The sequence below is a fragment of the Atractosteus spatula genome, chromosome 13 (assembly GCF_055471065.1).
Source record: "Atractosteus spatula isolate fAtrSpa1 chromosome 13, fAtrSpa1.hap1, whole genome shotgun sequence".
NCBI classification, from domain to species: domain Eukaryota; kingdom Metazoa; phylum Chordata; class Actinopteri; order Semionotiformes; family Lepisosteidae; genus Atractosteus; species Atractosteus spatula.
Genome location: NC_142718.1, coordinates 277,895 through 298,594, shown reverse-complemented (window position 1 = coordinate 298,594; position 20,700 = coordinate 277,895). Strand labels below are relative to the sequence as shown.

At 50.4% G+C, this 20,700-nt stretch overlaps 2 protein-coding genes across 2 annotated transcripts; both read right to left on the bottom strand.

Moving 5' to 3' along the window:
* Positions 1-42: 42 nt before the first annotated feature.
* On the bottom strand, positions 43-2,640 carry LOC148821464 (osteocalcin-like). Its single transcript, XM_088930971.1, has 4 exons — positions 2,089-2,640; positions 1,138-1,182; positions 423-546; positions 43-324 (listed from the first exon to the last, which is right to left on the bottom strand). Exons 1-4 carry the CDS (start codon positions 2,147-2,149, stop codon positions 222-224), a joined length of 333 nt encoding a protein of 110 aa, XP_088787097.1. The 5' UTR covers positions 2,150-2,640; the 3' UTR covers positions 43-221.
* Positions 2,641-5,487: 2,847 nt separating this feature from the next.
* LOC148821463 (matrix Gla protein-like) lies at positions 5,488-11,590 on the bottom strand. The gene is made up of 5 exons (XM_088930972.1): positions 11,502-11,590; positions 7,320-7,416; positions 7,112-7,141; positions 6,657-6,729; positions 5,488-6,033 (listed from the first exon to the last, which is right to left on the bottom strand). Exons 2-5 carry the CDS (start codon positions 7,378-7,380, stop codon positions 5,874-5,876), a joined length of 324 nt encoding a protein of 107 aa, XP_088787098.1. The 5' UTR covers positions 7,381-7,416; positions 11,502-11,590; the 3' UTR covers positions 5,488-5,873.
* Between the last annotated feature and the right edge of the window lie 9,110 nt (positions 11,591-20,700).

The following is a 20,700-nucleotide window of genomic DNA, read 5'->3' as shown; positions in this document are numbered from 1 at the left end:
ACTATACATCCAGAAAAAAACTTTCCTGGAAGAAGAGGCACTTATGTATGAATTCTTCTCTTTAACAGGAGGACTTTCGCGTGTGTTCAGATACAGTTTGTCGGTTCATAGGCAGATGTTCTTCACGTGTGGCCCCGCTCCAGTCTTGAAAGGGTTAATTCTCACAGATGGGCGTGGCTTCACCGGGACTGGGCGGGGCTCAGTCCTCACGGGGGCGTGGTCTAGTAGGGGATTGGTCCGTAGTACTGGGTGTAGGCGGCGACGATACCGGCGGTCTCTGCCATGTGCTCACAGGCCAGGTTGACTTCACACACCTCGCGCAGGCTGGAGAGAGAGGGAGACAAGTAGATGACGCTCACTCGGCCACCCGGGCCTGTCCCTACCCCCTGCCCCCCTCAGGCGGCGAGCACACGGCCCCTCACCTCTCCAGCTGCTGCAGCGACAGTCCGGTGCCGCCAGCGCCCCCTGCGGCGCCCCCTGCAGCCCCGATGTGCCTCTTCAGTCTCTTGACGAAGGAGGAGGCCAGGTCTCTCTTCACAAACACTTCTGCAACACGGAAAGAACATGCCAGGTCACACAGGACCTGCCTCTAAAATAGAATCAGGGCTCCCACTGACACACCCCGACTCCTCCCCTCCTCCCCGACACACCCTGACTCTGCCCTCTCCCTCCCTCTCTGAAACACACTGACTCCTCCCCTTACCCCACTGACACAACCTGACTCCTCCCCTCCCCCCTCGGACGCACCCTGACTCCTCCCCTCCGCCCCGACACACCCTGACTCTGCCCTCTCCCTCCCTCTCTGAAACACACTGACTCCTCCCCTCCCCGCATTTGACACACCCTGACTCCTCCCTCTCTCCCTTCTGACACACCCTGACTCCTCCCCTTCCCCACTGACACACCCTGACCCCTCCCTCTCCCTCCCTCTCTGACACACCCTGACTCCTCCCTCTCCCTCCCTCTCTGACACACCCTGGCCCCTCCCCTTCCCTCTCTGACACACCCTGACTCCTCCCTCTCTGACACACCCTGACTCCTCCCTTTCCCTCTCTGACACACCCTGACTCCTCCCATGTCTGCTGAGCCCAGTGGGCAGGAGAGGCAGAGGACCCAAGCATGATGGAGGATTCTCACCTTCTGTGCTATGAGAATCCGGGGCGCTGACAGAGACATCGGAGTCTGGAATTTAAAGAAAGGATCAGAAAGTTCAGCCTCAAGAGTCTGTACATGTGTGTGTGCAGTTTATCCAGTAAAAGTCTCGACTGACATAAGATGAACAAGCACACAGACAGATGGACAGACTTACCTCTGGCAGACTCACAGACAGAGTCACCTCCAGTGGACAGACTCACAGACAGAAAGGCAGGCACACTAATAGACACACAGACAAATAAACACAAACATACAGAATCACCTCCAGTGGACAGACAGACTCACACACAGACAGACAGACTCACCTCCGGTGGACATACTCACAAACAGGCAGGCACACAGATACTGTAGATAGACAGATACACAGAAACACAGACAGACTCACTTCCACTGGACAGACACAGAGACAAATAAACACAAACACACAGAATCACCTCCAGTGGACAGACAGACAGACAGACAGACAGACAGATAGACAGACAAACTCACCTCCAGTGGACACACAGACAGACTCACCTCCAGGGTACAGACACAAAGACAGATAGACACAGACACAGACAGACTCACACACAGACAGACAGACTCACCTCCAGTGGATAGACACACAGACAGATAAACACAAACATACAGAATCACCTCCAGTGGACAGGCTAACAGACAGACTCACCTCCATTGGACAGACACACAGACAGGCAGGCACACAGATAGACACAAACATACAGAATCACCTTCAGTGGACAGACTCACACACAGACAGATAGACAGAGACATAGACAGTCTCAAACACAGACAGACAGACTTACCTCCAGTGGACAGACACACAGACAGATAGACAGACACATAGACAGACTTACACACAGACAGACAGACTTACCTCCAGTGGACAGACAGACAGATAGACAGAGACATAGACAGACACACAGACAGACTCACCTCCAGTGGACAGACACACAGCTGTCAGGGCACACAGCACGAGGACAGTCAGGGTCTTCATCTTGTCTTGCTGTTTCAGTGAGGTGAACAGTGTGGTTGTCTCTTCCTGCCACCCTGTTTATAGCTCTGTCCCCAGCCCGCCCTGGGGGACACGCTGCCTGCGGATTGGCCGGCAGCTGCGACACCCCTGGACACGGCCCGGACACGCCCTCTGCCTCCCCCTCACCGCGGACAAGGCAGCTGTCGTTCCGGGCGCGGCCGCCAGATGGCGGTGTGTCCCGGCTGCGCGGGCGATCCGCACTCGTCAGCGACTCGTGAACCCGCTGACCGCACGCCGGCGGCCCCCCTCCTCCCCCGGCCAGCGTGTCGCCCTCAGCAGCGTGTCTGCGGGTCTCGAAGAGTGGAGCTTCTCCGAGTGACACCAGCTGTGCTGCAGAGCCGTACTGTTTAGAAAAGTAAATCACATCCTGACATTTCAGATCCGCACTACTGTATAATTCACTGGTACAGGGAACCTTATTAACCTGTGAAAAACATAAACCGGTGTTTATGTCAATGTCGGTGTACAAAAGTGTGTGTATTAACCCCTCTCTCTCTCAGTGCAGTGTCAGTGTACAGTAGTGTGCAGGAGGAGTGTGTGTATTAACCCCTCTCTCTCAGTGCAGTGTCAGTGTACAGTAGTGTGCAGGAGGAGTGTGTGTATTAACCCCTCTCTCTCTCAGTGCAGTGTCAGTGTACAGTAGTGTGCAGGAGCAGTGTGTGTATTAACCCCTCTCTCTCTCAGTGCAGTGTCAGTGTACAGTAGTGTGCAGGAGGAGTGTGTGTATTAACCCCTCTCTCTCTCTCAGTGCAGTGTCAGTGTACAGTAGTGTGCAGGAGGAGTGTGTGTATTAACCCCTCTCTCTCTCAGTGCAGTGTCAGTGTACAGTAGTGTGCAGAAGGAGTGTGTGTATTAACCCCTCTCTCTCTCAGTGCAGTGTCAGTGTACAGTAGTGTGCAGGAGGAGTGTGTGTATTAACCCCTCTCTCTCTCAGTGCAGTGTCAGTGTACAGTAGTGTGCAGGAGGAGTGTGTGTATTAACCCCTCTCTCTCTCAGTGCAGTGTCAGTGTACAGTAGTGTGCAGGAGGAGTGTGTGTATTAACCCCTCTCTCTCAGTGCAGTGTCAGTGTACAGTAGTGTGCAGGAGGAGTGTGTGTATTAACCCCTCTCTCTCTCAGTGCAGTGTCAGTGTACAGTAGTGTGCAGGAGGAGTGTGTGTATTAACCCCTCTCTCTCTCAGTGCAGTGTCAGTGTACAGTAGTGTGCAGGAGGAGTGTGTGTATTAACCCCTCTCTCTCTCAGTGCAGTGTCAGTGTACAGTAGTGTGCAGGAGGAGTGTGTGTATTAACCCCTCTCTCTCAGTGCAGTGTCAGTGTACAGTAGTGTGCAGGAGGAGTGTGTGTATTAACCCCTCTCTCTCTCAGTGCAGTGTCAGTGTACAGTAGTGTGCAGGAGGAGTGTGTGTATTAACCCCTCTCTCTCTCTCAGTGCAGTGTTAGTGTACAGTAGTGTGCAGGAGGAGTGTGTGTATTAACCCCTCTCTCTCTCTCAGTGCAGTGTTAGTGTACAGTAGTGTGCAGGAGGAGTGTGTGTATTAACCCCTCTCTCTCTCAGTGCAGTGTCAGTGTACAGTAGTGTGCAGGAGGAGTGTGTGTATTAACCCCTCTCTCTCTCAGTGCAGTGTCAGTGTACAGTAGTGTGCAGGAGGAGTGTGTGTATTAACCTCTCTCTCAGTGCAGTGTCAGTGTACAGTAGTGTGCAGGAGGAGTGTGTGTATTAACCCCTCTCTCTCAGTGCAGTGTCAGTGTACAGTAGTGTGCAGGAGGAGTGTGTGTATTAACCCCCCTCTCTCTCAGTGCAGTGTCAGTGTACAGTAGTGTGCAGGAGGAGTGTGTGTATTAACCCCTCTTTCTCAGTGCAGTGTCAGTGTACAGTAGTGTGCAGGAGGAGTGTGTGTATTAACCCCTCTCTCTCTCAGTGCAGTGTCAGTGTACAGTAGTGTGCAGGAGGAGTGTGTGTATTAACCCCTCTCTCTCTCAGTGCAGTGTCAGTGTACAGTAGTGTGCAGGAGGAGTGTGTGTATTAACCCCTTTCTCTCTCAGTGCAGTGTCAGTGTACAGTAGTGTGCAGGAGGAGTGTGTGTATTAACCCCTCTCTCTCAGTGCAGTGTCAGTGTACAGTAGTGTGCAGGAGGAGTGTGTGTATTAACCCCTCTCTCTCGGTGCAGTGTCAGTGTACAGTAGTGTGCAGGAGGAGTGTGTGTATTAACCCCTCTCTCTCTCAGTGCAGTGTCAGTGTACAGGAGTGTGCAGGAGGAGTGTGTGTATTAACCCCTCTCTCTCTCAGTGTAGTGTCAGTGTACAGTAGTGTGCAGGAGGAGTGTGTGTATTAACCCCCCTCTCTCTCAGTGCAGTGTCAGTGTACAGTAGTGTGCAGGAGGAGTGTGTGTATTAACCCCCCTCTCTCTCAGTGCAGTGTCAGTGTACAGTAGTGTGCAGGAGGAGTGTGTGTATAAACCCCTCTCTCTCAGTGCAGTGTCAGTGTACAGTAGTGTGCAGGAGGAGTGTGTGTATTAACCCCTCTCTCTCAGTGCAGTGTCAGTGTGCAGTAGTGTGCAGGAGGAGTGTGTGTATTAACCCCTCTCTATCTCAGTGCAGTGTCAGTGTACAGTAGTGTGCAGGAGGAGTGTGTGTATTATCCCCTCTCTCTCAGTGCAGTGTCAGTGTGCAGTAGTGTGCAGGAGGAGTGTGTGATAACGTTGGGTTAAGATATTAATTAGTACATTGCCTGGACATCTGACTAGGATTATTTTTTATGCAGAGCAGGACCAAGATGGGGGAAAAAAACACATCAAGCCTGACCTGCATGAAAAAATTGGTTAAAAACTGTTAAAAAACTAAAAATGCCTAATAAAAAATACAAATAAAAGCAATCTAAAACTCAATCAGGAGAGTCTCTGTAAGTGTTGCCAGACCTGCCTCTTGGTGGAAGGAGCAGCAGGGCAGCTCAGAGTTTAGGAAGAAGGAATGTTTGTGTCTGTTAAGGTGGGCGATCATCACCTCCACACAATAAAGTGAGACGTTGATGCCTGTGTGGAGTGTCGAGTGTCGAGTGCCGTGTGTCGTGTGCCGTGTGCAGTGTGGTAGAGGGGGCGACACACAGCCAAGAGCTCTTCTGACGATGAGCACAGCGTGACCTTGTGGGCAGAGGGGTGAGTGCCCCGGCCCGGCCTCTCCTGCAGCGCGTTGCTTATTGTCCACAGCTGCCCTAGTGCGCCGCCTGTGGGTCAGACCGCTTCAGTTGGCACTGGGGGAGGCGTCTGAGAGAGACAGACGGACACAGACAACCAGACACGCCTGTAGCTCTATTTGCCTTTATTGACTGCAGGTCGTGTACACGGAGAGCACGCGTGTTTCAAGCATGTTTCTACAGGCGTGTGGTCTCCGGCTGCGGCCCCAGAGCCGGAGGCCAGCGACCAGCAGGTCCAGAGCAGGCCAGACCGGACCCGCGGCTGCTGGTGGTTCTGTCTGGGGGCTGTGGTGGCAGTGCGGCCCGCTCCAGCCCGCTCCAGCCCGCTCCAGGTCCGCTGGGGACGCTGGCACCGGGCCCGGGGACCTGCAGCCTTCCCGCAGGGAGCCTGCGCTGCCGATACATGTGAGTAGGTGAGGGTATATACGGGTACAGGGGTGATATGGGCACTACACTGTGCCGAGCAGGGGCTGCTCACGGCCTGCGGGCCGCTGCCTTATCGGGGCTGAGCTCCCCGGCCACGCCTCCCACTCTGGGCCGGACCCCCGAAGTATCGCTCGTAGGCCTGCTGGTAACCGTGGTACATAGCATAGCGCTTGCACTGCAAAGAGTCCTCACAGATCTCTGTGCGTATCTCCACGGGGGACTTCAGAATCCTGAGACAGAGAGAGAGGGGTTAATACACACACTACTGGACACTGACACTGCACTGAGAGAGAGAGGGGTTAATACACACACTACTGGACACTGACACTGCACTGAGAGAGAGAGGGGTTAATACACACACTCCTCCTGCACACTACTGTACACTGACACTGCACTGAGAGAGAGAGGGGTTAATACACACACTCCTCCTGCACACTACTGTACACTGACACTGCACTGAGAGAGAGAGAGGGGTTAATACACACACTCCTCCTGCACACTACTGTACACTGACACTGCACTGAGAGAGAGAGGGGTTAATACACACACTCCTCCTGCACACTACTGTACACTGACACTGCACTGAGAGAGAGAGGGGTTAATACACACACTCCTCCTGCACACTACTGTACACTGACACTGCACTGAGAGAGAGAGGGTTAATACACACACTCCTGCATACTACTGTACACTGACACTGCACTGAGAGAGAGGGGTTAATACACACACTCCTCCTGCACACTACTGTACACTGACACTGCCCTGAGAGAGAGAGAGAGGGGTTAATACACACACTCCTCCTGCATACTACTGGATACTACTGCACACTACACTGCACTGGGAATAATTTTACCTCCTGGGGTAGTAGCTGCCTGGTTGCACAGGTCTCATGTAGGAATTGGCTCGACGTGAACCGATGAAGATGTCTTTAAAGACACAGAGAGGAAACACGTTCATCATGTTTGTTTTGACATCTAGTACAGAGTCAGAGTGAGCACACCGAGAGAGCTATATTTCTTTCTGTGCCAGTGGAACAGAAAGACAGGGGTTCAGGTACAGAGAGAGGAGTTAAGGAGGTAGGAAAGAGAGACAGGTACAGTGAGAGAGAGACAGGTACAGTGAGAGAGAGGTGAGTTATGAGGTAGGAGAGAGAGGCAGGTACAGTGAGAGAGAGAGGAGTTAAGGAGGTAGGAGAGAGAGATAGGTACAGTGACAGAGAGGGGGTTATGAGGTAGGAGAGAGAGACAGACTGGCTCCACACACTGTGAAGACTTTGGAGGAGAAGGGATCTCTCGCTCATTCCCTTACCTTCCAGGGATTCGTTACTCTCGTAGGAATCTGAAACAGAGAGCAGCCCCTCAGTATGTTTACTCACAGAAACACCTCCTGAAGCCAGAGTGTCTCTCTGCTGTCCGGCTGCTGCCACACGGGACAGCTCTGGGGTGTGTGTGTGAGTGCGTGTCTACAGACAGGTGCGGACAGCAGGTGATGAGACAGTACATTAGAGCAAACTCACCATAGGACACACAGAGTGTGGCCAACAGACTCAATACTGTAAACTGCAAAAGTGCATTCATCCTTACTGACTGCCTTTCTGTGTATTCACCGTGGGCCTGTGAACAGGAAGAGAGAGGGGTTAATACAAACACTGACTGGACACTCCAGTACATTAACACTCCACTGAGAGAGAGAGGGGTTAATACAGACACTGACTGGACACTCCAGTACATTAACACTGCACTGAGAGAGAGAGGGGTTCATACAGACACACTGACTGGACACTCCAGTACATTAACACTGCACTGAGAGAGAGGGGTTCATACAGACACACTGACTGGACACTCCAGTACATGAACACTGCACTGAGAGAGAGAGGGGTTAATACAGACACACTGACTGACTGGACACTCCAGTACATTAACACTCCACTGAGAGAGAGAGGGGTTAATACAGACACTGACTGGACACTCCAGTACATTAACACTGCACTGAGAGAGAGAGGGGTTCATACAGACACACTGACTGGACACTCCAGTACATTAACACTGCACTGAGAGAGAGGGGTTCATACAGACACACTGACTGGACACTCCAGTACATGAACACTGCACTGAGAGAGAGAGGGGTTAATACAGACACACTGACTGACTGGACACTCCAGTACATTAACACTGCACTGAGAGAGAGAGGGGTTAATACAGACACACTGACTGGACACTCCAGTACATCAACACTGCACTGAGAGAGAGAGAGGGGTTCATACAGACACACTGACTGGACACTCCAGTACACTAACACTGCACTGAGAGAGAGAGAGAGGGGCTAATACACACACACTGACTGGACACTCCAATACATTAACACTGCACTGAGAGAGAGGGGTTCATACAGACACACTGACTGGACACTCCAGTACATGAACACTGCACTGAGAGAGAGAGGGGTTAATACAGACACACTGACTGACTGGACACTCCAGTACATTAACACTGCACTGAGAGAGAGAGGGGTTAATACAGACACACTGACTGGACACTCCAGTACATCAACACTGCACTGAGAGAGAGAGAGGGGTTCATACAGACACACTGACTGGACACTCCAGTACACTAACACTGCACTGAGAGAGAGAGAGAGGGGCTAATACACACACACTGACTGGACACTCCAATACATTAACACTGCACTGAGAGAGAGGGGTTCATACAGACACACTGACTGGACACTCCAGGACATGAACACTGCACTGAGAGAGAGAGGGGTTAATACAGACACACTGACTGGACACTCCAATACATTAACACTGCACTGAGAGAGAGGGGTTCATACAGACACACTGACTGGACACTCCAGTACATTAGCACTGCACTGAGAGAGAGAGAGGGGTTAATACACACACACTGACTGGACACTCCAATACATTAACACTGCACTGAGAGAGAGGGGTTCATACAGACACACTGACTGGACACTCCAGTACATTAACACTGCACTGAGAGAGAGAGAGGGGTTAATACACACACACTGACTGGACACTCCAGTACATTAACACTGCACTGAGAGAGAGAGGGGTTAATACAGACACACTGACTGGACACTCCAGTACATTAACACTGCACTGAGAGAGAGAGGGGCTAATACAGACACACTGACTGGACACTCCAGTACATTAACACTGCACTGAGAGAGAGAGGGGTTCATACAGACACACTGACTGGACACTCCAGTACACTAACACTGCACTGAGAGAGGAGGGTTAATCTCATGCTATTGTTTTTAGCTTTATTGTGGTTTACTGAAGGTATGTTGACTGTCTCCCTTCTCTCTTTCCCCATGACTTAGTAACAAGCTGGTCTTTGTTTCAGTTTTTTTAGTCTAGAGTCGATGTCACGGAAATCAGATCTTGTTAAGTTCATGAAGTGGAGCTCAAGGAGGGGAAATATTTCTCCTATAAACCAGCACTTATTTTTATCTTGGGAAGCTTTAATGAAATCATCTGCACAGCCTGTAGATAAACTAACTCAAGAACTCCAGTTCCTGAGTGTTATAACCTGACTATAATCAACTAAACAGGAACAAGTAACAGGTTTATTCCTGCTGAAAAGAGAAGAAAGAAACACAACGTTTTGGCCGTGGAGCCTTCTTTAGTGTGAGAAGCCTTCTTCAGGTGCTCACATCTCAAGAAGGCTCCACGGCCAAAACGTTGTGTTTCTTTCTTCTCTTTTCAGCAGGAATAAACCTGTTACTTGTTCCTTTGCAGCCTACGCATGCTGACGCAGCTGATCAATAACCCAAGTCTCATAATTCTCACACCTGTCATAATTCTACTGGGAAAGGAAAATCAATGGTGCTACTGCCCATAATGTCTACTCCTGTCACTGCCTGAGGAACAGTGAGCCTGTCTCTCAATAATAATAATACAGTGTGTGATCTCCTGTCCCAGCCTGAGGAACAGTGAGCCTGTCTCTCAATAATAATAATACAGTGTGTGATCTCCTGTCCCAGCCTGAGGAACAGACAGTGAGCCTGTCTCTCAATAATAATAATACAGTGTGTGATCTCCTGTCCCAGCCTGAGGAACAGACAGTGAGCCTGTCTCTCAATAATAATAATACAGTGTGTGATCTCCTGTCCCAGCCTGAGGAACAGACAGTGAGCCTGTCTCTCAATAATAATAATACAGTGTGTGATCTCCTGTCCCAGCCTGAGGAACAGACAGTGAGCCTGTCTCTCAATAATAATAATACAGTGTGTGATCTCCTGTCACAGCCTGAGGAACAGACAGTGAGCCTGTCTCTCAATAATAATAATAATAATAATAATAATAATACAGTGTGTGATGGGACTCTAATAATACTGTGGTTTTGTTGTAAATGTTTCTGCTAATATTTAATGCCTTGGGAGCACTGTGATTAATTGGTCATAACAATAAAGCTTATTGATTATTTATATGAATGTAGAGGAGATCATAGAGAATCATCACACGTAGGACATGAGACACAGTGAGAGAGACAGAGAGAGAGGGTGCAGAGTTTCCAATTCCAGCTAATTACCATGATTAGGAACTGTGCTCTGTCTTCTAATAAACTCGCCTGTGTTTTCCAGCTAATGAGAGAGGTATTTTAACGAGCCTCTGGACTTCCTCACCCGTGGTTGCGCAGCTGGTCGGCTTGCACAATAACATCTGTCCAGATGTGCAGCACATGGCCATACGGAGGCATGCAGCAGGATCACGCTTGTGTGTGCAACAGTTTATAAAACTCTTCTAGAGTACACTGACACAGCCCAGTCACAGGGCTCTAGACTCTTCTAGTCCCTGTGGAGTCCAGCACACTGACACAGCCCAGTCACAGGGCTCTAGACTCTTCTAGTCCCTGTGGAGTCCAGCACACTGACACAGCCCAGTCAACGGCTCTAGACTCTTCTAGTCCCTGTGGAGTCCAGGACACTGACACAGCCCAGTCACAGGCTCTAGACTCTTCTAGTCCCTGTGGAGTCCAGCACACTGACACAGCCCAGTCACAGGCTCTAGACTCTTCTAGTCCCTGTGGAGTCCAGCACACTGACACAGCCCAGTCATAGGCTCTAGACTCTTCTAGTCCCTGTGGAGTCCAGGACACTGACACAGCCTAGTCATAGGGCTCTAGACTCTTCTAGTCCCTGTGGAGTCCAGCACACTGACACAGCCCAGTCACAGGCTCTAGACTCTTCTAGTCCCTGTGGAGTCCAGCACACTGACACAGCCCAGTCACAGGCTCTAGACTCTTCTAGTCCCTGTGGAGTCCAGGACACTGACACAGCCCAGTCACAGGCTCTAGACTCCTCTAGTCCCTGTGGAGTCCAAGACACTGACACAGCCCAGTCATAGGCTCTAGACTCCTCTAGTCCCTGTGGAGTCCAGCACACTGACACAGCCCAGTCACAGGCTCTAGACTCTTCTAGTCCCTGTGGAGTCCAGTACACTATACACCTGGAGTATATATACTGTACACACTGCACACCTGGAGTATATAAACTACAAGTAATACAGTAGGTTTATTCCATGTTGAAAAGAGAAGAAAGAAAACAAAAAGTTTCATCTGGAGTATATAAACTACACTGTACACTTGGAGTATACAGTATATACCATACACACTGTATACCTGTTCTATATAAAATACTCTGTATACTTGGTGTACATATACAGCACACTGCTCACCTGTTGTCTGTGTGCTGTGCACGCCGCTGTGTTTCCTGTGCCGTTCTCACTGTGCTCAGGCGCAGAGTCTCTGTGCTCTCTCCTCTCTCAGGCTGTGGGGAGTGTGCTGTCTGTGTCCTGGGCTCTTATACTCACCCTCCAGCCCACCTCCTCAACAGGCAAGACTGTGAGCTCACTTTCTCCAGCGCTTCGCACGCAAACTGACAGACACGCACTGTGCACACACACACACACACCTCTCACACGCACTGTGCACACACACACACACCTCTCACACACGCACTGAGCACAGACACACACACCTCTCACACATGCACTGAGCACATACTGCACACACACACACATCTCACACACACACACACACTACATACAGACTTGTATAAACACACTGCGCACACAAACTGCATACAGACTGTATAAACACACTGCACACACACACTGCATACAGACTGTATAAACACACTGCACACACACTGCATACAGACTGTATAAACACACTGCACACACACTGCACACAAACTGCATACAGACTGTATAAACACACTGCACACACACACTGCACTACCAGAGCAGAAGTTGTGTTTTGGGTGTGACGCCTTTTCACAGGTGAAGTTTTCACAGCATGAAATTAATCTGATAGAGCTGTGCTGTATTACAGACTCAGCCCCTCGCAGACACTGTGCTGTATTACAGACTCAGCCCCTCGCAGACACTGTGCTGTATTACAGACCCAGTCCCTCGCAGACACTGTGCTGTATTACAGACCCAGTCCCTCGCAGACACTGTGCTGTATTACAGACCCAGCCCCTCACAGACACTGTGCTGTATTACACACCCAGTCCCTCACAGACACTGTGCTGTTTTACAGACCCAGCCCCTCACAGACACTGTGCTGTATTACAGACCCAGCCCCTCACAGGCACTGTGCTGTATTACAGACCCAGCCCCTCACAGACACTGTGCTGTATTACAGACCCAGTCCCTCGCAGACACTGTGCTGTATTACAGACCCAGTCCCTCGCAGACACTGTGCTGTATTACAGACCCAGCCCCTCACAGACACTGTGCTGTATTACAGACCCAGCCCCTCACAGGCACTGTGCTGTATTACACACCCAGCCCCTCACAGGCACTGTGCTGTATTACACACCCAGTCCCTCACAGACACTGTGCTGTATTACAGACCCAGCCCCTCACAGACACTGTGCTGTATTACAGACCCAGTCCCTCACAGACACTGTGCTGTTTTACAGACCCAGTCCCTCACAGACACTGTGCTGTTTTACAGACCCAGTCCCTCACAGACACTGTGCTGTTCCTGACAGACAGAGCTGTGCTGTATTACAAACAGTTAAGAGAACTAGGGTAGAGTCTCTCATGCAAGGTGGCTGTGTTACTGTGTGTAGGAACGTGCAGAGACACAGCTGTGTGTCTGTGGATACTGATGTACTGTAGATAAAGTTCCCTTATCCTGTGTGTGGCATGCAGAGATGTAGATAAGCATGTGCACATGTCTAGATGTCGACAGACAGATGAAAGTGTGATGCAGAGGGCAGTGCTGCAGCACCGCAGACTGCGTGGCCAGATTCACAGCTGCTTAGTCACTGTTCGTGGTTAATAGCCTGATGGAGGTTTTGATATTAAGTTTCTGCCCGGAACACAAACAGGAAGAGGAGAGTAAGGCAGAGGCTGAGAGTGTTAAAGCACTGATTGCTGAGCTAGATCTCCCCTTCTCCCCTCTCTGTCTCTCTCCATCTTCTCTGTTTCTCCATTCTCTATATCTCTCTCACCATCTGACTGTTTCTCTTTGTCTCTCTCTATCTCTGTTTCTCTTTCTTTCTCTCGTCTCTATCTCTTTGTCTCTCTCTCTCTGGCAATTCATGCTTTATTGGCATGACTGATGAATTTCAGTGTTGCCGAAGCAGATACAATTAACACGACATCTACAGATGTTGACAATACAAATACATCTCAGGACACTTACATACAACATATAGAACATTACTGAGAGACAGGCTCACTGTTCCTCAGGCTGGGACAGGAGATCGCACACTGTATTATTATTATTAAGAGACAGGCTCACTGTCTGTTCCTCAGGCTGGGACAGGAGATCACACACTGTATTATTATTATTGAGAGACAGGCTCACTGTCTGTTCCTCAGGCTGGGACAGGAGATCACACACTGTATTATTATTATTGAGAGACAGGCTCACTGTCTGTTCTTCAGGCTGGGACAGGAGATCACACACTGTATTATTATTATTATTATTGAGAGACAGACTCACTGTCTGTTCCTCAGGCTGGGACAGGAGATCACACACTGTATTATTATTATTGAGAGACAGGCTCACTGTCTGTTCCTTAGGCTGGGACAGGAGATCACACACTGTATTATTATTATTATTGAGAGACAGGCTCACTGTCTGTTCCTCAGGCTGGGACATGAGATCGCACACTGTATTATTATTATTATTGACAGACAGGCTCACTGTCTGTTCCTCAGGCTGGGACAGGAGATCACACACTGTATTATTATTATTGAGAGACAGGCTCTCTGTCTGTTCCTCAGGCTGGGACAGGAGATCACACACTGTATTATTTTTATTGAGAGACAGGCTCACTGTCTGTTCCTCAGGCTGGGACAGGAGATCGCACACTGTATTATTATTATTGAGAGACAGGCTCACTGTTCCTCTGGCTGGGACAGGAGGTCACACACTGTATTATTATTATTGAGAGACAGGCTCACTGTTCCTCAGGCTGGGACAGGAGATCGCACACTGTATTATTATTATTATTGAGAGACAGGCTCACTGTCTGTTCCTCAGGCTGGGACAGGAGATCACACACTGTATTATTATTATTATTATTATTGAGAGACAGGCTCACTGTCTGTTCCTCAGGCTGGGACAGGAGATCACACACTGTATTATTATTATTGAGAGACAGGCTCACTGTCTGTTCCTCAGGCTGGGACAGGAGATCACACTGTATTATTATTATTGAGAGACAGGCTCACTGTCTGTTCCTCAGGCTGGGACAGGAGATCACACACTGTATTATTATTATTGAGAGACAGGCTCACTGTGTGTTCCTCAGGCTGGGACAGGAGATCACACACTGTATTATTATTATTGAGAGACAGGCTCACTGTGTGTTCCTCAGGCTGGGACAGGAGATCACACACTGTATTATTATTATTGAGAGACAGGCTCACTGTCTGTTCCTCAGGCTGGGACAGGAGATCACACACTGTATTATTATTATTGAGAGACAGGCTCACTGTCTGTTCCTCAGGCTGGGACAGGAGATCACACACTGTATTATTATTATTGAGAGACAGGCTCACTGTCTGTTCCTCAGGCTGGGACAGGAGATCACACACTGTATTATTATTATTGAGAGACGGGCTCACTGTCTGTTCCTCAGGCTGTGACAGGAGATCACACACTGTATTATTATTATTGAGAGACAGGCTCACTGTCTGTTCCTCAGGCTGGGACAGGAGATCACACACTGTATTATTATTATTGAGAGACAGGCTCACTGTGTGTTCCTCAGGCTGGGACAGGAGATCACACACTGTATTATTATTATTGAGAGACAGGCTCACTGTTCCTCAGGCTGGGACAGGAGATCACACACTGTATTATTATTATTGAGATACAGGTTCACTGTCTGTTCCTCAGGCTGGGACAGGAGATCACACACTGTATTATTATTATTGAGAGACAGGCTCACTGTCTGTTCCTCAGGCTGTCTCTCTCCTTCCTCTGTCAGGATCCCGCAGGACAGACTGAAGTAAACAGAGAGGTGCTGACCTCACCCACACCACCTCCCTCCACCCCAGTGCTTTTCCACTCTCTCCACAGCTCTCTGCCCTGCTTTTCCAGTAAGGCTTCATCACTGCCTCCCCTTATCTCCATTGCTTTTTCTGGCTGTGTCCATGTTTTTCCAGTATGTGGCTCTGGAAAAACACTGACCCAAACATTGCTAATCTCTGTCCCTGTGTCTCAAGAACAGAAAACAGACTAAACTCCAGTGTGCAGCAGGGTGATCCACTCCAGGTTTTATACTGGTGTGAATTAGTCTAATTCACTCCAGTACAGGGTAGATCGGGGCAGTACAGGGTAACTGAGGGCAGTGCAGGGTAGATCGGGGCAGTACAGGGTAACTGAGGGCAGTGCAGGGTAGATCGGGGCAGTACAGGGTAGATTGGGGCAGTTCAGTACAACCACTGCCCTCGTTGTGCAGTCCCTGACAGGGGCTCTGTGTGTTGTATCTCAGTCCTCTCTCGAGATTTTGTTTGGTCTTTTTTCTTATGAGTCTCCAAGATAGTCTGGATTGTGCTGACAGACTGGGCATGATTCCCGACCGGAATTCCAAATCTGGAAGATGAAAGCCTGAAGACATTCCATCTGCTCAGGATAATCTACACCTGTGTATCTGGAGCAGACTGAGAGACACTGAGAGACACTGAGAGACACATAGAGGCACTGAGACACTGAGAGACTGAGACACACTGAGAGACACTGAGAGACACTGAGAGACACTGAGACACAGTGAGAGACACTGAGAGACTCGGAGACACTCGGAGACACCGAGAGACACTGAGAGACACATAGAGGCACTGAGGCACTGAGACACACTGAGAGACACTGAGACACACTGAGAGACACAGAGAGGTACAGAGTGGCACACAGAGGCACTGAGACACTGAGACACTCTGAGACACTGAGAGACGCATAGAGGCACTGAAACACTGAGGCACTGAGACACTGAGACACTCTGAGACACTCGGAGACACTGAGGCACCGAGAGACACTGAGAGACACTGAGACACTGAGATATTGGAGTCAGTGTAGAGAGAGGAGTCAGTGTAGAGAGGAGTCAGTGTAGAGAGGAGTCAGTGCAGTGACAGGAGTCAGTGTAGAGAGAGGAGTCAGTGCAGTGACAGGAGTCAGTGTAGAGAGGAGTCAGTGTAGAGAGGAGTCAGTGCAGTGATAGGAGTCAGTGCAGAGAGGAGTCAGTGCAGTGACAGGAGGCAGTGCAGTGATAGGAGTCAGTGCAGAGAGAGGAGTCAGTGCAGTGACAGGAGTCAGTGCAGTGATAGGAGTCAGTGCAGAGAGAGGAGTCAGTGCAGTGACAGGAGGCAGTGCAGAGAGAGGAGTAATGGAAAAACCCCAGCCCCACTCCACACCCATCCTGCTCCTCGCTACCCCTATCGCCCATCTCTCACACACACCCACCCACCCACACCAGCAGCTCAGTGGGCAGGTGACACCAGCATTACCTGTGATGATGGAGTCAGGGTAGAGTGAGCGGCTGTACAGCATGTGTGTATGTCTGTACAGTGTGTGTGTCTGTGCACTGTGTGTCTGTGTGTGTGCACTGTGTCTGTACAGTACCAATGTGCGTTAGATTGTGTGAGTGTGTATGTTTCAGTGTATTAGTGTGTTAGATTGTGTGAGTGTGTTAGAGTATATGAGAGTGTGTGAGTGTGTGTTACAGTGTGTGGGTGTGTTTCTTGGGTTATGTCAGGACACAGGAAATCTGTGTTGTATTATCTGTGTATCACAGTGTGGTGGATTGTGTGAGAGTGTGTTAGTGTGTGTTAGAGTGTGTTAGAGTATATGAGAATGTGTTAGAGTATATGAGAGTGTGTGAGTGTGTGTGGGTGTGTTTCTGGGGTTATGTCAGGACACAGGGAGTCTGTGTTGTATTATCTGTGTATCACAGTGTGGTGGATTGTGTGAGAGTGTGTCAGAGTATTTGAGAGTGTGTTAGAGTATATGAGAATGTGTTAGAGTATATGAGTGTGTGTTAAAGGGTGTTAGAGTGTGTGAGTGTGTGTTACAGTGTGTGGGTGTGTTTCTGGGGTTATGTCAGGACACAGGGAGTCTGTGTTGTATTATCTGTGTATCACAGTACATTCCACAGAGTCTCTGCTCCCCCTCTGTCCCACCTCAGTGCTCCCCTCCTCCCCCTCTCTCTCTCTTCCTTCCTCTCTCCCCCCCCCTCCCTCCCTCCCTCTCTCCCCCTCCCTCTCTCCCTCGCTCAGTCTGTTCACCTCTCCCTCCGCCTCCTGCTCTTGCTGGGAGCGGCGCCAGGAATAACAGCAGACACTTGGCCTGTCAGCACAACACACACGCCTGATCCCAACCCCAGATATGCATGTATGCACTCACACACTCACACGCACAGTCATACACAGAGGCACACACGGAGCCACACACACACACACACACACACACACACACACACAGTCACACACAGATACAGTAGGTACATTAACAACACATACCAACACACTGCAGAGACAGGTCCTACACAACACCCTGCGGGACAGGTATGCAGTTCCTTCAGGCACAATCATCACAGGCAGGAATACTGCCTCTCCCCTCTCCCTGCCTGTCTGTGCTGTGTGTCCTATTTCTATAAATGTCACTTGCTGTGTTTATGTCCAGCTTTTTTTCACGCCAGTGTATTTCAGCTCAGACAGAGATTGTCTTCCATCCGCCCGTGTTTCCTGCTGGCTAACGAGCCCCGCTAATTACACCAATTAGCAATAACTTGACATTTTGGAGGGATTTCCAGCAACCGCTGACCTCAGTGCCTTTCGCTGAGGTACTGGCAGCGAGAACTGTGTGTCTCTCAAGAGCACAGGGCCAGCAACAGCTGTGTGTCTCTCAGGAGCACAGGGCCAGCGACAGCTGTGTGTCTCTCAGGAGCACAGGGCCAGCGACAGAGCTGTGTGACTCTCAGGAGCACAGGGCCAGCGACAGCTGTGTGTCTCTTAGGAGCAAAGGGGCCAGTGACAGAGCTGTGTGACTCTCAGGAGCACAGGGCCAGCGACAGCTGTGTGTCTCTTAGGAGCAAAGGGGCCAGTGACAGAGCTGTGTGTCTCTCAGGAGCACAGGGCCAGCGACAGCTGTGTGTCTCTCAGAAGCACAGGGCCAGCGATAGAGCTGTGCCGGGAAACCTGCGTGTCTCTCAGGAGCACAGGGCCAGCGACAGAGCTGTGTGTCTCTCAGGAACACAGGGCCAGCGACAGCTGTGTGTCTCTCAGGAGCACAGGGCCAGCGACAGCTGTGTGTCTCTCAGGAGCACAGGGCCAGCGACAGAGCTGTGTGTCTCTCAGGAACACAGGGCCAGCGACAGCTGTGTGTCTCTCAGGAGCACAGGGCCAGCGACAGCTGTGTGTCTCTCAGGAGCACAGGGCCAGCGACAGAGCTGTGTGTCTCTCAGGAACACAGGGCCAGCGACAGAGCTGTGTGTCTCTCAGGAGCACAGGGCCAGCGACAGAGCTGTGCTGGGAAACCTGCATGTTTCCTCAGGCTCCTAGAGATTCATCACAGTCCTGGACTTTCGTTCTAATGCTGAGTGACCTGCCACCCACTGGTTTATCTGTCTGTCTTTCTCTCATAGGGAACCTATCTGTCTGCCTGTCTCTCTGTCTGTCTCAGGGTGATGTCTCTGTGTCTGTCTGTCTCTGTGGGTGTGTGTGTCTGTGTCTCTGTCTGCTCCCCCTCTCTCTGTTCTCTCTGGTGCTCTGTTCTGGTCTGGGTCTGGGTCTGGGGGGGCGTGGGTAGACACCACTCTCTAGGGTCTTGGCCGAGCTGTCTGTGAGGGGCAGTCCCTGCAGCGTCAGTGTGCAGATCTCTTTATCCCTCACACACTGTCTTCACTCTGCTGTGTCCAAACCGGAGGCCTGCAGTCTATTGCTCATGGTTAAAACTTCTGTTGACTCACAGAAAGAATTCAGTGTTCATTAATATTAAATTCTTCCTTTCCAAGAAACACACATGGTTTTCCTCTGGTGCAGTATAGTTTACTGTACAGAATTAAACACAGTGCATACTATTGCCAATGAAGCTTTCAATGCATTTTTTTTTGTTTTTCGAATGTGGAGTTGGCAGCAGGCTTAATTTTCATAACTTTTGTTACAATTATCAGCTGTGAAAAGGCAAAGAGCACAGCAGAGTCACACTGACTGGAGGAGAGACAGGCTCACTGTTCCTCAGGCTGGGACAGGAGATCACACACTGTATTATTATTATTGAGAGACAGGCTCACTGTTCCTCAGGCTGGGACAGGAGATCACACACTGTATTATTATTATTGAGAGACAGGCTCACTGTTCCTCAGGCTGGGACAGGAGATCACACACTGTATTATTATTATTGAGAGACAGGCTCACTGTTCCTCAGGCTGGGACAGGAGATCACATACTGGGCTGCCAATTCAGTAGGACTGGGAGCTGATCTGATTCTGGCAGGTGTGGGAACTCTGGGATTAGATTTCTGAATTTAGGGAAGAATGTTTCTCTAATCCCAGAGTATCTGTCACAGTGCAGTAGGAAGTGCACCTCTGTCTCTATTTCTCCCCGCTGGCAGTGGGAGCACAGCCTGTCCTCTCTGGGCAGCCAGGTCTGCCTGTGTCCAGTGTCTCTGGCCAGGCTGTGGTCACTGAGCCTGTCCTCTCTGGACAGCCAGGTCTGCCTGTGTCCAGTGTCTCTGGCCAGGCTGTGGTCACTGAGCCTGTCCTCTCTGGACAGCCAGGTCTGTCTGTGTCCAGTGTCTCTGGCCAGGCTGTGGTCACTGAGCCTGTCCTCTCTGGACAGCCAGGTCTGCCTGTGTCCAGTGTCTCTGGCCAGGCTGTGGTCACTGAGCCTGTCCTCTCTGTTTGCTGTTTCTTATCTTGGTCAAATATTCGGCTAGTGTGTGTTGTGTGTTTAGGGTTCCAGTTCATGTTGTGTCGTGTGTGTCCCAGTGTGAGAGATGCTGTTGTACTCTCTTCTCTCTGCGCTCGCTCGGCAGTCCTGAAGATCCCAGCCTCGTGTCTGCTCCTCTCCCGGCCCTGCGGTTTTCCGGCTCTGTAATCACCACAGCGCTGCGTCGGCTCGCTGTCAGAGCGCCAGCGGCACGCGAGGACATGCCAGCCACTGCCCTGGGGACACTGTCCTCTGCTGCGAGTCCCAGCTGAGACAGCAAACCACACAGAGCACAGGCATGCCTGAGCGTCTCACACCCCGCACATCTGCAACACACACACACACGGCACATCTCTTACACACACATGTACTGCACACACACACACCCGGTACACACTGCATATCCGCAACAAACACACACACACTGCACACACTGCACATGCATACTGCACACACACTGTGCACACACACTGCACATGCACAC

Bases quoted from the DNA above. Each gene is read 5' to 3' on its own strand.
- LOC148821464 (XM_088930971.1), bottom strand. From the start codon at position 2,149: ATGAAGACCCTGACTGTCCTCGTGCTGTGTGCCCTGACAGCTGTGTGT. The intron at 547-1,137 runs GTGAGAATCCTC...TCCGTGTTGCAG, and splicing joins GGATTCTCATAGCACAGAAG to AAGTGTTTGTGAAGAGAGAC. The intron at 325-422 runs GTGAGGGGCCGT...CTCTCTCTCCAG, and splicing joins TCGCTGCAGCAGCTGGAGAG to CCTGCGCGAGGTGTGTGAAG.
- LOC148821463 (XM_088930972.1), bottom strand. From the start codon at position 7,380: ATGAATGCACTTTTGCAGTTTACAGTATTGAGTCTGTTGGCCACACTC. The intron at 7,142-7,319 runs GTGAGTTTGCTC...TCTCTGTTTCAG, and splicing joins CACACTCTGTGTGTCCTATG to ATTCCTACGAGAGTAACGAA. The intron at 6,034-6,656 runs GTAAAATTATTC...TCTCTGTCTCAG, and splicing joins GGCAGCTACTACCCCAGGAG to GATTCTGAAGTCCCCCGTGG.